Source organism: Anguilla rostrata, chromosome 16 (assembly GCF_018555375.3).
Source record: "Anguilla rostrata isolate EN2019 chromosome 16, ASM1855537v3, whole genome shotgun sequence".
NCBI lineage: Eukaryota > Metazoa > Chordata > Actinopteri > Anguilliformes > Anguillidae > Anguilla > Anguilla rostrata.
The window spans coordinates 22228432-22243329 of NC_057948.1; the positions used below are offsets into that span (position 1 = coordinate 22228432).

Below are 14898 nucleotides of genomic sequence, written 5' to 3' on the forward strand. Positions count from 1 at the left end.
CTTCCACTATCTGTCTGACACCTGGGAATGTACCAATTGTATCAGTCTTGGCTGGGGGGGTGGAGTTGTTTCAGAGTGAGGAGGGGGCTGAATCGATATGGCTGAGCTGCAGGGGGGGGGGGGGTGCTCTGGAGAGGTGAAGCAGCGTGGAAGCAAAGCGGGGTGCTTAATTAAGCGGGGTGCGGTGGGGGGGGGGGCTCGTTACGTTCCGCCTCGGTGAACGCACCTCCTCGGAGCGCTAGCGGGAAGCAGGCCCGAACCGCAGTGCAGAGGGGATTAGCCTCATCCCCACACAAAGGTCTGCGAGTCGCTGCAGAACCCAGCGCATCACAGAGGGTGTGCCGCCAACACGCTCCCCCTCTGCGTCGCGCCGATAAGGCCGCTGTTCCAGCCGAAACATCACACAGGCATTCACAGGCTGGCTGTCCTCGCAGTCACGACAGGCCGCATCATCTGACCGCAAAAACGCATCGGCACGCAGCGCATGCGTGCACCAGGCCCAGAGTCAGTCAGCTGCCAGGGACTGAACAAAGAGAAACTTTCTCAGGTTTATTGACAACCGCTCAAGGGCACGGCTGCATTAATAGAGTAATATTTGCCAACAAAAACAATGTATGTGCATGTGTTTCTGTGTCTGTCTGTGCAAGTGTGCATGTTTTAGTGCATAATGCGTGTTTGTGGGTATATGGTTCTGTGTATGTGTGTGTGTGTGTGTGTGTGTGCATGTGTGCATGCAAAAGTGTACATATGAGTGAATGTGTCTAGATGTTTTTGTGCATACATCCATGCGTATTTGAGTGTTGATTTGCGTAAATGTGCATGCGAGTGTGCGTGTACGTGTGCACGTAAGAATGCGTGTACATGTGAATATGCGTGAGTATGTGTGAGTATGAGTGTACATGAGCACATGAGTATGTGTGTGTGCATCAGTATGAGTGTACACATATGCATGAGTATGCGTGTATGTGTGTGAGTATGCGTGTGCACGTACGAGTATGCTCGCGCAAGACCTTGTAGCTGGTACTTACATATGACACCTACCAAACTGACTAAAAGAATGAGCCTCAGTAGTCAGGTAGTAAACTGCAGGGAAACTTAATAAAAGATGAACACTTCCCTGGTGCTCTTTCCAAACCCCACTGCAGTGATCTGAGGTGTCTGCGTGCACCAGTGAGACAGGCAGTCAGCTGGAAGAACAGGAAGTCCTCACAGGCCCTCTCTCTCTCTCTCTCCCTCTCTCTCTTTTTCTCTAACACACACACTCTCTCACACACTCTCTGCCTCTGCCACTCCCTCTCATACACTCTCTCTCACATTTTTTTTCTGTCACATACTTGCTCTCTCTTTCTCTTACACACACACTACGTCACCCTCTCTCTCATACACACACTCTCTGTCTAACATCCTATTTGGTTGTCACACACACGTTCTCTCACACAAACATATACACACGCACACTTATTTCTCTTTCTCTCTCACTCTTACCACCTCCTCCCTCTCTGAGAGGTCAAGGAAGCGGAATGATTAATGATGAGCAGGATGTTCACCACGGCAACCAGCCTAATGCTCCAAGTTTGCTTGTGTGATTCCCAGTACCCAGAGCTTGTTAACGAGCATGGATTAAATCAAGAGGCTCTGAGTAGCATGCATGAATGAATGAATGAATACATGATATATTAATGAATGCAGCGGAAATGTATGAATGTCACCAATACCTCAACAGCCCGCCTTGTAAACTGGAGAGGATTTGGGGAGATGGAGGACTGACTGGATCATGATGGGATGGGAAACGACTCAACATGGAGACGCGAGGAACGATCTAACACACCAGAGGAGCAGGGGTGTTCTGACACGTGTGTGGCAATATTCGGGTGTTTGCCACACCGTGCAGTAATTGGGTGCGGTATGTGACAATTCACTATACACTATACAGCCTGGGTTTTTCAGCCAGGGGTCTATGGACCCTGGGGGTCCCAGGCCAGACTTAATATGCAAAGACTTTATATAGATTTTTTTTTTGTTAAATATGACCCTTCATAACTCATGATGGGAGTCCCCTGGATGCCTTTGAGCCTGGGTGGGGGTCTGTAGATCAGGGATGGTTGAAAACCCCTGCTGTACAGTGTTTCATAACCCCAGTCAGATAGAGAGTACACAACACACTCCAGCCTGGTCTCTATGTCTGGCCTCCGCTTGCGAGATGGCTGTCCCATCTCTACAGGCTCCTTAGTGCTTCTGCTTTTTTCTGCCCAGCTAGGAATGCCTGATCAAGTACACGCTGTAATCGCCTTGCAGGTCTTGCAGCATATATTCGAGCGTATAGCATCTCAGATATAACCCTCTCCAGCTCCAGTGATGGACTTCTTATCATGTTAAATGCACCTTTTGTAAGTCGCTTTGACAACAAGCGTCTGTAAAGTGAAGGTAATTTAATCTTCACATCCATCCATTCATCCATTTCCTAAACTGCTTACTCCTGGTCAGGGTCGCAGGGGGGCTAGAGTATATCCCAGCATACACTGGGTGAAAGGCAGACATGGGAAGAACATTCAAACGCACAGAAAGACCCTTGGCTAGGATTTGAACTCGGTACCATCTTGCAATGAGGCGACAGTGCTACTGCACCACCGTGCCGCCCCTAAAATGTAAACAATGAATTATAAATGGAAGCGTCGTCCTCTTTCAGGAGCCCTGCGGCTCCCTCACGTCTTCTCAGAAACATGGTTCCCCTCCCTGGGCTTTTCACTCTTCAAACTCTCGCAAACAAAACAATAGAAGGCAATAAAAAACTAAAGTAAATAAACAAGAAAACATAAAAGGAAATTGATGTTTTTTTCCCTATTTTATATAAAGGAGAGCAAGTGGCCACAGGATGTGGGCCTGGCACAGTTATGAATAATTTAGAGAAATCAACAACATCTTGAGAACAGCAGAAAAATAATAACCCGGTGCATTTATATGGCTGGGGTCTCACACGGAAGATAGGAGAGTAATGGTGTGTGAAAAGAAAAAAAAGAAAACATACTCGAGCCTTAAGGAACTAGTGCATGTTTAGAACAAAAAGCTGATTATGAACCCCCAAGCTGTGATCTCCCTACTCAGTCAGTCGCCTTTATTAAAATGTTAAGCAACTGGAAGAAAAAAAATTAAAAATATTAAAAGTGGGAGAATTTTAAACACTCCAGGATCAATGGAATTTTGTTTCGCTACAGTGAAAACAGTTCCGCCTCAGGTGCAAGGCTCTCTGAACATAAATTCTGGGCCGTACCATGAATTTGCTACTGAAAAGTTATGTGCCTTTCAGCGTTTACTGTGGCTCTGGTAAAAAAAAAATAATAATAAAAAAAATAAAAAGCACCACTTTTCACTTTTCACTGAAAGGACAAGGTGCTACAGTAATTGTTTCAAAATTGTTTCATTACATTACAGAAATTTAGCATCCAGAATGGCTTGCAGAACATTTTACATCTAAAAGTTTTTTTTCTAATTTTATTTTTTTACATAGTATCCATTTATATAACTGGATATATACTAAAGCCATTTAGCTTAACTACCTTGCTCAAGAGCATAGTATCTGTTTATGCAGCAGAATATATACTGAAGCAATTCAGGTTAAGTGCCTTGCTCAAGGGTACAATGACAGTGTCCCAAATGGGAAATGGGAACTGAACCTGCAACATTTAGGTTGCAATTCCAGTTCCCGAACCATTATACTAAACAGCAACCCAAGATTGTTTGAACATGTACTAGTAAGCTGCAGATGTACATGTGTGTACAGAGGACAGAGGGAATTTATTGAATTAGCAGAGGGAATGCACTGGTTTGATACATAAATCAAACAAGTGTTATAGCCACACACATTTAATCGATCATTGCCACCTTAATAGCAGCCAGCATTAATCTCTGCCTCCACTTTACCCCTGAGACACTCCTCCTCCACCCCAAACAACCAATCATAAATGGACTTTACCTGTGTACAGGGAGATATAGGCAGAGTCGATGACCTCATACTTCAGGCCAGGAAGAAATGGACGCCACTGAAAGAAAAGGAAAGCCAGTCAGCTGAGAGGGAGAGAGAGAAAGAGAGAGAGAGAGAGAGAGAGAGAGAGAGAGAGGGAGAGGGAGAGAGAGAAAGAGGGAGAGAGAGAGAGAAAGAGGGAGAGAGAGAGAGAAAGAGAGAGAGAGGGATTGAGATCTATGCATTGCAGTCACATAACTCTTTATTGCACATTCCAGAAAATACTTGCACTTCAAATGCTTTCACATGCAGCTGTATGGATTTCCCGTGTGCAGACTGTGTCAGGAAGTGTCTGCTCCAGAGTGGCTTTCATGTAGGCCCAAAGTTTGCCCCATTTTCTCACCCTTCACAAGGTCATCCTGAACATGCAGGAGTACCGACACGTGTCAAGCAATCCCCTAAAAAATCTGTCCCTCGGTTCTGCAAGGTCCAGAACGGCAAGTGTACCACACGGGGCTCAAGGCCTTCAGCGATACGCCCAGCTTTCACCACTGCATGCCAACAGACAGGCTACAATTCTTTTAAAGAGATTGTGCAATTACCACGTCACTTCTTGTTACCCTTGCGGTAATCAAAGGAGACAGGTCATTTTCCACACTGAAGGCCAAAACCATAAATACACTGAGCTACTGTGCACTGATACACATATCTGCACATACATACACACAGAAACGTGCGCGCAGGAACACACACACACACACGTACACATGCCAGCGTACATATCCGCACATACAAACATACTTGCATGCACACACACATGCCTGCACACACATCTGAGCGCGCACACACACACACACACACAGAAATGTGCACAGCGGTAGCTCCATGTGGGCTGAAGCCCTGGGGTGGCAGTGCGCACGTGAGCGAGCGGCGATATTAGCACGCTCCCGCTCCCTCTACCCTCCCCATACCGCTCAAGGTCACAAGTGCCTTTCGGTGGCATTGATGAAACGCGCTACCCCACTCCACATCAGGTCTGCGCAGAGCTGCTTCTGCATAGTGATGCCCCCTTGGCCAACATAGCTAGTCCCCGGGGGCCAACCACATGAGTTACAGCAAAGCAATATGATGTAACAAAGATATTAGAAAGATGCAGTGATTCTTTTGCCTCACAGACACAATAATGTAATAGTGGAAAGCATTAGCACAAAACACTTTCCCTGGGATAAAACTAGTCCCTCGGATAAAACTGGCCATTACAGCCTATATGTGATCCAGGCAGACAGACGTTCAGCAAAACTAATCTTGAGGCAGGAACCAGATGAAAAAAAACTACAAAGGCAGAGATCCCTCAGGTGTTTCCCAGGCGTGTATGAAGGTGTTTCAGCAGCTGTGAGGCTCAGGTAGGGGTCAGGTCCTCTCTCGGGTGGAATAGGGCCATATTCCATGGCCCTGAACATTCAACAGAGAAGAAGGAAAATCAATGTCTGGAGAAAAGGAATAGATCGGACCAATCAAAGAAGAAAATGGTGAGTGGGGCCCTGTTGTATTTCATCAAGCTTTCATTTGTAAGCATCCAGCAGAAGGCCATAGGAGTTTCTGAAAGCCTTCCCCTCTTCCAATGCGTAATATCCTCTGACTAACACTGCTGTTCTTTTTCTTCTTTTTTTGCTGAAATCCAATTTTCCTGCCGACAAGCCATAAATTCTCATCTTGTCCTGGTTCTTGGCCACAGGTTTCCATGCTGCTTTTATAAGGCTAACATTCAAGCTGGCCTCTTTTAGCATGAAAAAAAAAACAAAGTGTGCATACTAAAAAGCTGACAAAGCCAGTTACCTATGAGCTAAAATGATAATTTACCCATAATGCCACTCAGGGCAAATACTGTGAATTTATGCAATCTCTGTCCCAACAAAACCTAATTCCTCAACCAAGAAACAGTGAGGCTCCAGGGAGACAACAAGGGACAAAGATTGTCCTGGAGACCTTTAATACATTCCCAGTCACACTTGACAACAACTTGTTGCCATGGGAACCCCACTGTCAGGGACTCCAGCAATGGCAGGCAAAGCAAGCCGGGTGCTCGTCCTGTCAAGTCACAATCATGGCAGAAGCAAAGATGATGAATTGGGGAGGGGGGAGCTTTTGGGAGAGAGAGGAATTTCAGAAACACGAACCACAATGATTACGATTTAAAAACGGATTAAAATCTCCTGGCATCCCTCTACTCTGCTATGCCTGACACGCACTCTCTCTCTCTCTGGGACAGGAGAAATTAATTTTATCTATGGTTCAAAAAATAATTTAATTATTTGCTTATTTTTGAGTGATGGTGGTGCTGGACTGCGAGCGACCCGGACGCGAGCGCTGCCCGTATAATCCTCACAGCACCGAAATCCAGTTTGAAAATTTAACGGTAACTCTTAAATCCCAAATTGCCTACCTGGTTCAGACAGTTATGAAGTTATAGCTGTGAGTTTAGGGTCATCATCAGACAGTGCCAGGAAAATGTCAGACCCCTCCCATATACTTCATTCTAAGTTTAAGCTTCACCCCTCAGGTAAATGCTACAGGCCCCCTCAGTGTAATCCAAACAGATACAAGCACTCCTTCATCCCCCTGTCAATCAAACTCCTTAACGACAGTAGGTAGAGCGTGGGTGGGACCACGTGCAATGTACTACACATGTGTAATGAATGTAAATTAATGAAGAAGGTCTGTGTATAGTGAGGGCAGGTGCAATGTTTATTTATGTATCTGTCATGGGTAATATGTATTCGTATATGTAATTATGCGGTGGTATTGCATCCATGATAAAATTTCCCCTTGGGGTCAACAAAGTGAATCTTGATCTTGAAAATCTTCATCAGAATAAAAAGATCATTTTCTGAAAACGATGAAATGCAGAGGGGGGAGAAACATTATCAGCGCCTTTCTCCAGAAATTGTAATATTCCAAACGGAGTCTGTGTGGATGGACTATTTGGTTCTTGAGACAAGTTCAACCAAGTGTCTCCCATAGGACCAATGACAAATTGGCAATCTTCAATTCCAAGGATGCTTTCTGTGTGCTAAAGCCAGCCATTAGAGTCATTTCTGTCAGGACCACTGTCATCAAGTAGAACTTTATTGACAATAAAGGCAATACAGTTATGTTTGGCGGTATGGCTCTGTTCTGGAGCTCTCCCGCCAACCACGCAGCCCGCGTGGATAAGGCCGGGAGGCCAGCAGCCAAACCCCCCTAGAGGGGTACACACAGAACAGATCCAGCAGCAAAGCAGTTTTTAACACATATGAATGGAGCAAATGCAATTTCTTAACACAAGGATGGAGCAATACAACTTCTTAACACATAGGAATGGAGAATGCAAATTCTTGACGCATGGGGATGGAGCTGGGGTGATGGAGGGGATTTACGAAGCAACGTGCAGCGCTTGCATGCAGGAGGAGCAGCCGAATGAGTAGAGGGAGGCTGTTTAAGTAGACCGCCCTGTTAGTGAATGTACTGTGATAGGCTAACATCACTCAGCTGAGCCATCAGCTGATTCGGCCAGAGCGCTTGACTCTCGTGACCTGCCAGAACTACGCGATGCTCCATGTTTACTACAGGAATAAATGGGCAATACCAAGTAAGATTGGGTAAATACAGGTGTCTATGGGTAAGAATGGAAAATAACAGGTAAGATTGGGTAAGTATGGGTGTTTATTGGTTAAAACAGGTAAGTATATGAAAGAGTGGGTGAGTGGATGAGGGAACTGAGTTAACTTTACAAAGAATGATGGGAGCCCAGGAGAGAGTGTGACTGAATCTTCCTCAGAGGGAGATGTTCTTCAGCTAAAACAAGGTCCAGAGACACAAAAACCCACAGAACACAAAGGACAATACGAAGATAAAGAACAGTTCACACCCCCAGGGAACTAAGTGTTGATTCTCAGAAGTGCACATGGTCTACACACATGGTCTATACAAAATGTTCAGCGTTAAATCAACCCCCTAAAATTATCCCTATTGGACTCTGTTAGAGTTCAATTAACACTGGACATCTGACTGTGTACTTTCGGGTCTCAGTCCAAAAAATAAAAAAACTTTAGGGAAAAAAAACTTTAGGACACTTTAAACCAGCTCATTAAATATTAATATTAAATCATTATAAATATTCCCTGCAGTCCAACATTAGCCCCTCAGCCATTTTAGGCAAACATTTGCAATTCAGACTGCAATTTCCTTTCTGATGCACTCAGTACTGTTTATTTGAAACCAAGTCATTTGTTTAATGTTATGTGCCACCAGTCTAACTTTGGGTCATTGGAAGTTTACCCATCACAATTTTCATTTAGCCAATTTATATTTAGCTGGCTAACAGTAGCCATGAAAGGATAGTTTGTGTGCAGGTCACTCTGCCTTATACAAAAAGCTCTGTTTACAGTATTTCTCAGAAATAAAGGTACAGTCGAGGTACACTTTTGTTCTTTAAGGAACAAATTTCCCAAATGCACCCTGAAAGTACAATAATGTTCTATTTGGGAACTAATAAGTACCTTTTACAAGCAAAAAAAGGTACAATTTAATTGTGTATTGTTGGCTAATGGAACAATTTTATGTTCCCATAGGGTACCACCCCAGCGACAAGCATTTTACCTTTTTAGGCACTTTTTTGTACCGCTTTGTTTTTTTATGGTCACCTTTCCCTCTGCATCAAACTTATAAGCAAAATTTCCATGCAAACGCTGTACATTTAATGCCCAGATGTTATTGATTTGTGCTATTTCCCTTTCCCCAGACACAAGCAACTGCATTAGGTATTTAAAATGCAAAAATTTCACATTAAAAATACTGATCAAACCGCTAGTTCATTAAACAGGCCATTAATATGTTCATTAGTTCATTAATATATTAATCAGCACAGCCCTGGTAGTGCATAACATATAATATATACATATATAATGAATCAGATGCACAATAAGATGGGTTTACGATGCATTAAGAGGATTTATGGGGCAAACATCCATCTCCAGGGATATTTATACAGCTTTCATTGTGCATATTATCCTGCATACATATTGCAGGCTATTTCCTGAAGCAATTCAGGTTAAGTGCCTTGCCTGAGGGTACAATATCAGCACCACTAGGGATTCAACCAGGAAAGCTTCTGGTTTAAGCCTGGCTCTTTAATTCCTCTCGAACTACATCACCACCACCAATGTACATGGCTGATAGTGGGCACAATTTAAGCATTGCTACTACAATTACAAGAAAATCTACTTGGTTACTACTACTATTATGATCACATTTACTTCTGCCCTACTGTGAATCGACAGTAAAATCTTCAGCCTTACAGCAACTCTTGATCAAGTACATTTTACTATGGCAGAGTACATTTCATCCCCTACAAACTCTTAGTGCTTGTGTTGGCAGGGTATGCTTTAGCATGAGGCACTACACAGCTGCTCCAAGGTCTCATAACGGATAAACTTCATGTATGCTGGTAGCACTATTTTAGTCCAGGTCTGAGTCATAAATCACATCAAGCTGAAGTGTTCTCCCTTAGGCTCTGCTGGAGTCTATCTCTACATGCACAGGGAGACTCAGGTTGGATTCTTCTTCAGCTTGAATAATGCATCAAGCAAACTGCACTGTCTTGTTAAGCAGTACTTAAGTGCTTTAAGACGCAATGTGTTAGGAAGACTCATGAGCTTGGTATCCAAGAATATTGGGGGGCGGGGGGTGTCCACAGCAACGCATGGGAGCTGAATTAGAAAGGATGTGCAGGAGATATTTTAAATGATTCTCTGGAATCAGCCAATTGGACCTCAGAGACTCATCATGGGGAGCTGACAAATCGGAGGAAGTGTATGTGTGTATGTGTGTGTGTGTGTGTGTGCATGCATGGAGAGAGAGAAAAAGCAATTTAGAGAGGGAGAGAGAGAGTTTGTTTTTGTTTTTTCTGTATTGTCACTATGATTGATCGTTGTTGTGAAAATGCTTTGGTAATATGCATTTTGAAACATGTCATGCCAATAAAGCATTTGAATTGAATTAAATTTAATTGAGAGAGTATGAGAAAAAGAGAGAGAGAGAGAGTGAGTGAGTGAGTGAGTTACAGGCTACAGGGTGGTAATGCTGCTTAGCTTCAGCAGCGTGCATGAGCAGGCTAAAGGGCGGGACAGTTGTCTGTGCCTCGCGTACGGGAAGCCGGGCCCTCCCCCACCATTTGTGCCATTTGTGAACAGGAATCGGGAGAACAGGGAAGGGAGCAATAAAACTGGCCCGTTAAATCTAAACGTGTTAATTCACCATCGCCAGCTCTCTGTAAAGCTGTCAAGGGCAATTTAGAGCCTTCTTTTCTTTTTCCCTCTCTTTCTGGGCCGAAGTGCAAAATCTCTCCACTCTGCCACAGGTCTGGTTTCGTGTGTGGAAGGTGCTATTGATCCATCCTTTCTGTGCTGTCTCGCAATGATAGAAACAACCAGAGCATCCTTTTTTTTAAAAAAGAAAAATTCACCTGAACACCTTAAATGCACATGTTCTCAGTTGTGTTTACTGTGGTAATAATATCTACCAGAATATAGCTTGCTTCCTTTTCATAAGCTTTTAAACTTTTTTTACAATTCTGCCATGCTCAGCAAATACAGCTTCCCAATATGGCATTATAATGGCTTATATAATAATTATAAGCCTTCCACCGACACCTCACAGACAACAAAGACAAAGGCTTTGCAATGAACTATGGGAACTTGAGGCAAGGCAATACGGAAAATGCTTCGTACACTCTTTCAGGTTCAAAAAGTAAAAACATCTCATTGAAACACTGCTTAAAGTACCTGCATGTGTTTATATTATTGATTTTTAAATGGAAAGACAATGAAAAGTCTCTGTGAGCAGGGCTGTTGATGGACTCATATTTTTCTCATTAGTCAGAAGCAAATTTTCACCCAGCTACATCATCAGGAGTAACCTGTCACTTTTAGGAACGGCATCTAAGCAGGGCATAATTAAACTTGAGGTGAATGTTTCCTTTGTAAGAGGTTCTAGCGGGGTGCAGGTGCCCACTGACGTCACCAGACCGATGAGCAGCCGTCTGTGCGGATTAAAGTCCGGCCAACCAACACCTCTTTACCTCCAACACAAGGCCTGCATTCATGGCCCAGCCAACACATAAACAAGCCTTGTGATTCCCCCCTCCCCAACACAGAGTAATGTTTTTGTAACATATGTCCTTCCATTTCAAACATTTTTCTCTCTCACTCCCATATTTAACAGCTCATGCATGAAAAAACGATGGAATGAGTCTAACAGAGACATACAGCATTTCCAACACCGCCTTTGTTTCCAACGGGCATTTTTTTTCAACCTCTCTAATGTTTCCTCCCCATAATGAGACGAATGGCGGAGACGTTTTTAAACTATCAGCAGCCGGCGCGGGCCGCGTTCATCCTAATCTAATCATGACGCCAAAGCTTCAGGGAAATTCTGAGATGATGGCTAATCGGCGATAGCTTCCCCATCCTGGCCTTATACGCAGATCAGGGCTGCTGGCTAATAGACCTGTGGACAAGTCGCTGTAAATATACAGTTTCTGACAAGCTTTGGCTTGGCTGTTGCTACTGCGTGTGAATGAGGGTGCTGGAGGCCCCTTGATTTACAGTGCGAACCTGTCTGGTTCATTAGAGCCCTCTCTCAGAGCAAATTGAAGTCGTCTTTAATCTAATTTCCTATTCTGCTTCAGCAGTAAATACCAAAAGGAAATGAATAAGGAGGACAGCTTTATAACCTAGTAATAATAACCATAGCAACTGTGAGGGCAATAACAATCATAATGGATTTAATAATAACTGACTGTGTCCGGACCCGCTTCCAAAAAAACAACCAAAAAAAAGAACTAAACACCTGCTACATCTCAAAGGTTGTGTCTGTAAATCACAGGACCTCAGTCTCACGGAAAGGTCAGTTCTGGCCTCGTCTCCATAAGAAACTGTAAGAATGCTGAGTCTTCTTTGTAATTACAAAGGCACTAGCCTTGAGCACAGTTTCAGCATGGTGCTAAAACGTTACATGTGACCACCGAGCGCCTGTCTTCTGCATGCAGAGACAGCCAGACTCTAGGGCCTTCCGTGCGCTCGTATCTGAATCGCATTTTTGCATTTCCAGTACGTGTGGCCATCCATTCACACGCAATATATTGCGTGCTGTACACTCTGATTCTGTGTGTTTCGGCCGAGATTGCATTCGTGGCGCGCAGTGTTCAATCCTGCCTGATAACCAGCTCTAGAACAGAGTGCCTGATGACTCTGGCTTGCTTATAATGGGATGCTATTTCTCAGTAGAATGTTGGTGACAGGACAAGATGTTCACCGGAAGATTTACACTCAAATCCAATACCAGAAAAATGTGAACTGGTCTATCTGCAGAAGTGGTTCAGATGAGATTAGGACAAATCCAGCCGATATTCAATTTCTTACCTTCAGAGGACAGTCATGGAATGCATCACACATTGAATTTGTCAGCCTCGTATAAATACAAGTACAAATGGGGCCTAAGCATCTTCTCCTCTATTTGACAATGGGCACAACAAAAGGGTTCCTTTAAAATGCACACTGAAAAGACCTCAGAAAAATACCAAAGGCAGTATTTTACCCTCAAACAGCCCGCATTGGAGGACATTGAGAATCATTTCATACTAAGAGACACGCACTTGCATATTATGAGAAAGAGAAAGAGAGGGAAGGAGGGAGAGGGGGAGGGATCTGCAGCTGTAGGCCATTGCACAGTCAGTGTCTAATGTTTTATTTTAAAAAGCCTACACATGTATTTTCGGAGGTCAGCCATACTCATTCTCTTTTTAAAAAAATGAAATGTTCCCATTTTATTTTCCCCCTAATTCTGGATCGTTACGCAAGAACGCACAACACAGGACCAGAAAGAGGCCGAGGCATTCGGCTAAAGCTTTTTTCCATTCGCCCGCAATCTAGAGCGAATCTGTCATTGCATATGAAATATCCCCAGCTGTACGGCCCACCAGAGATATTCTAAAAGGCAGAAGCACGTCCTGCGTCCTGACTGGGGCCCATTGATTCCAGGCACAGGGAGAAAACAAGCAGCCATTCACAGAGAGGGCCACGGAAAAGAGCGCAGTCTGATTTATGCGGCGGTAGCCATTCTGGGTAAAGCGCTTGGCTGATGTCCAGTGCTAATATGCAGCACACTCCCTCCATGGGAAAGCCATACGTACAGAGAGCTTGTTTCCCCCCGCCACCCCCTCCTCCTCCTCCACCCCCCCGCACTTACCCCTGCCTCCACATGGTCCGAACCCTTGTCATCTTGTTTGTGCAAAATCTCAAAGTAGTACCGTCTGGAGGCCATGAGGCTGGAGAGAGAGAGAGAGAGAGAGAGAGAGAGAGAGGGACAGGGAGAGGGAGGGGGAGAGAGAGAGAGAGAGGGATGGGTAGAGAGGGAAATAAAGATAAATAAAGATAGAGGGGGAGGGAGGACAGACACAGAGACAAAGCAACAGAGAGAGGGAAGAGAGTGACAGAAAAGGACCAAAGGAGAAAGAAAGAAACAGAAAGAGAGAGAGAGAGAAAGAGAGAGAGAGATTCATTTAATAACTGTAACTTGATGTGCAGAAAGGTGGCAGTGTTAAACTGTACTTGCCTTTGGTGTGTGTGAGCTCTAGCCTGATGCTCAGGGCCATGCAGCAGGTCAGCAGTGGTGTTTGTCACCACCTTTCCATTGAGCCCATGCCTGTACAGTGTGTCATCTGGGATGCAAACTGGTGGGGGAGGGGGGCTATTATGGATGTAATGGTTTTTTAAAATTTTATTTATTTCTCTTTTCCCCCTTCATTTGTCCCCCTCTAGAAAGAATGCCACCTGATGCAATCTATATCTATATCGCTGATCCCTGGAGCCGGTCCTCCATATGCCAATGAAAAATATTTCTCTCTGACTGAGCCCCATCTCTGCAGCATAATTTATACTATTGGTCCCCAGCTACTCTGCACACAAAACTGTGTGTGTGTGTGTGTGTGCGTGTGTGTGTGTGCGTGCGTGCGTGTGTGTGTTTGCATTAATATCTAATGACTGCTGCAAAGGCAGCTGCCAGCCTGGCTGGCAGGGTGCTAAGACTACTGTATGCTGTTGGGGTACTAAGACTACTATACACAGGTGGGGTGACAGGACTACTGTACACTGGTGGGATGCTAAGACTACTGTACACTGGCGGGGTGCTAAGACTACTGTATACTGGCAGGGTGCTAAAACTAGTGTACACTGGTAGGGTGCTGAGACAGGCCATTATTCTTGGATCAGCACACAGTTTAGCAGGAATATTAAAGGTGCAGAATGACAATATCCTACAAGCTGCTGTACTCTTGGTTAAATAAAACCAGCACATAAAATGCAAGTCATTTGCAAATTTATGCCTGGTAAATCGCAAAAACCATCTGTTGCACAAGGCCTGTACAGGATGATTCTGGTCATGCATATTCATATACCCCTGCCGGTTCACACATATAAATGAGTTTGTTCATGTTCTCATTCCCTCGACACACACCCCCACATCCACACGCAACACCCACAGCACGTGTATCGCCCCATCGCTCCATAGAGAAAGCATTGCCATGTTTGGATGGAGCTTGCCCCTCCCACCCAAGTGATTCAGGAACAAGGTAGAGGCAAATGGAGGCAGTTGCTGAGTGGCTCATTCTGTTAAGACACTGTTCCAGTGTGTGCATAGGCTGCCTGGTCTGGTATCTGTTAAGGCATTGTTCCAGTGTGTGCATAGGCTGCTTGGTCTGGTATCTGTTAAGGCACTGTTCCAGTGTATGAGTGGGCATCACAGTCAGGATAAACTCAGGATTACTTTTTCTCAAGGTTATTTTTTATCCTGAGGACAACAGGAGGGTTAACCGGTGGGCTATAGAGGGAAAAGAAGCAGCAGTT

General features: G+C 44.4%; 1 protein-coding gene across 2 annotated transcripts in view; it reads right to left on the reverse strand.

Annotated features, from left to right (window-relative positions):
* The window catches only part of b4galnt4a (beta-1,4-N-acetyl-galactosaminyl transferase 4a), a 133997-nt gene that overhangs the window by 11758 nt on the left and 107341 nt on the right, over positions 1 to 14898 (reverse strand). For both annotated transcript variants that reach the window (XR_010326038.1, XM_064312073.1), the window contains exons 9-10: positions 13244 to 13322; positions 3971 to 4037 (exon numbers count right to left, since the gene is read on the reverse strand). Coding sequence is in view for 1 of the 2 variants with exons in the window: in XM_064312073.1 (XP_064168143.1) it covers positions 3971 to 4037; positions 13244 to 13322 (146 nt within the window). In the remaining variant the exon portion in view is untranslated. The remainder of the gene's footprint in view (positions 1 to 3970; positions 4038 to 13243; positions 13323 to 14898) is intronic.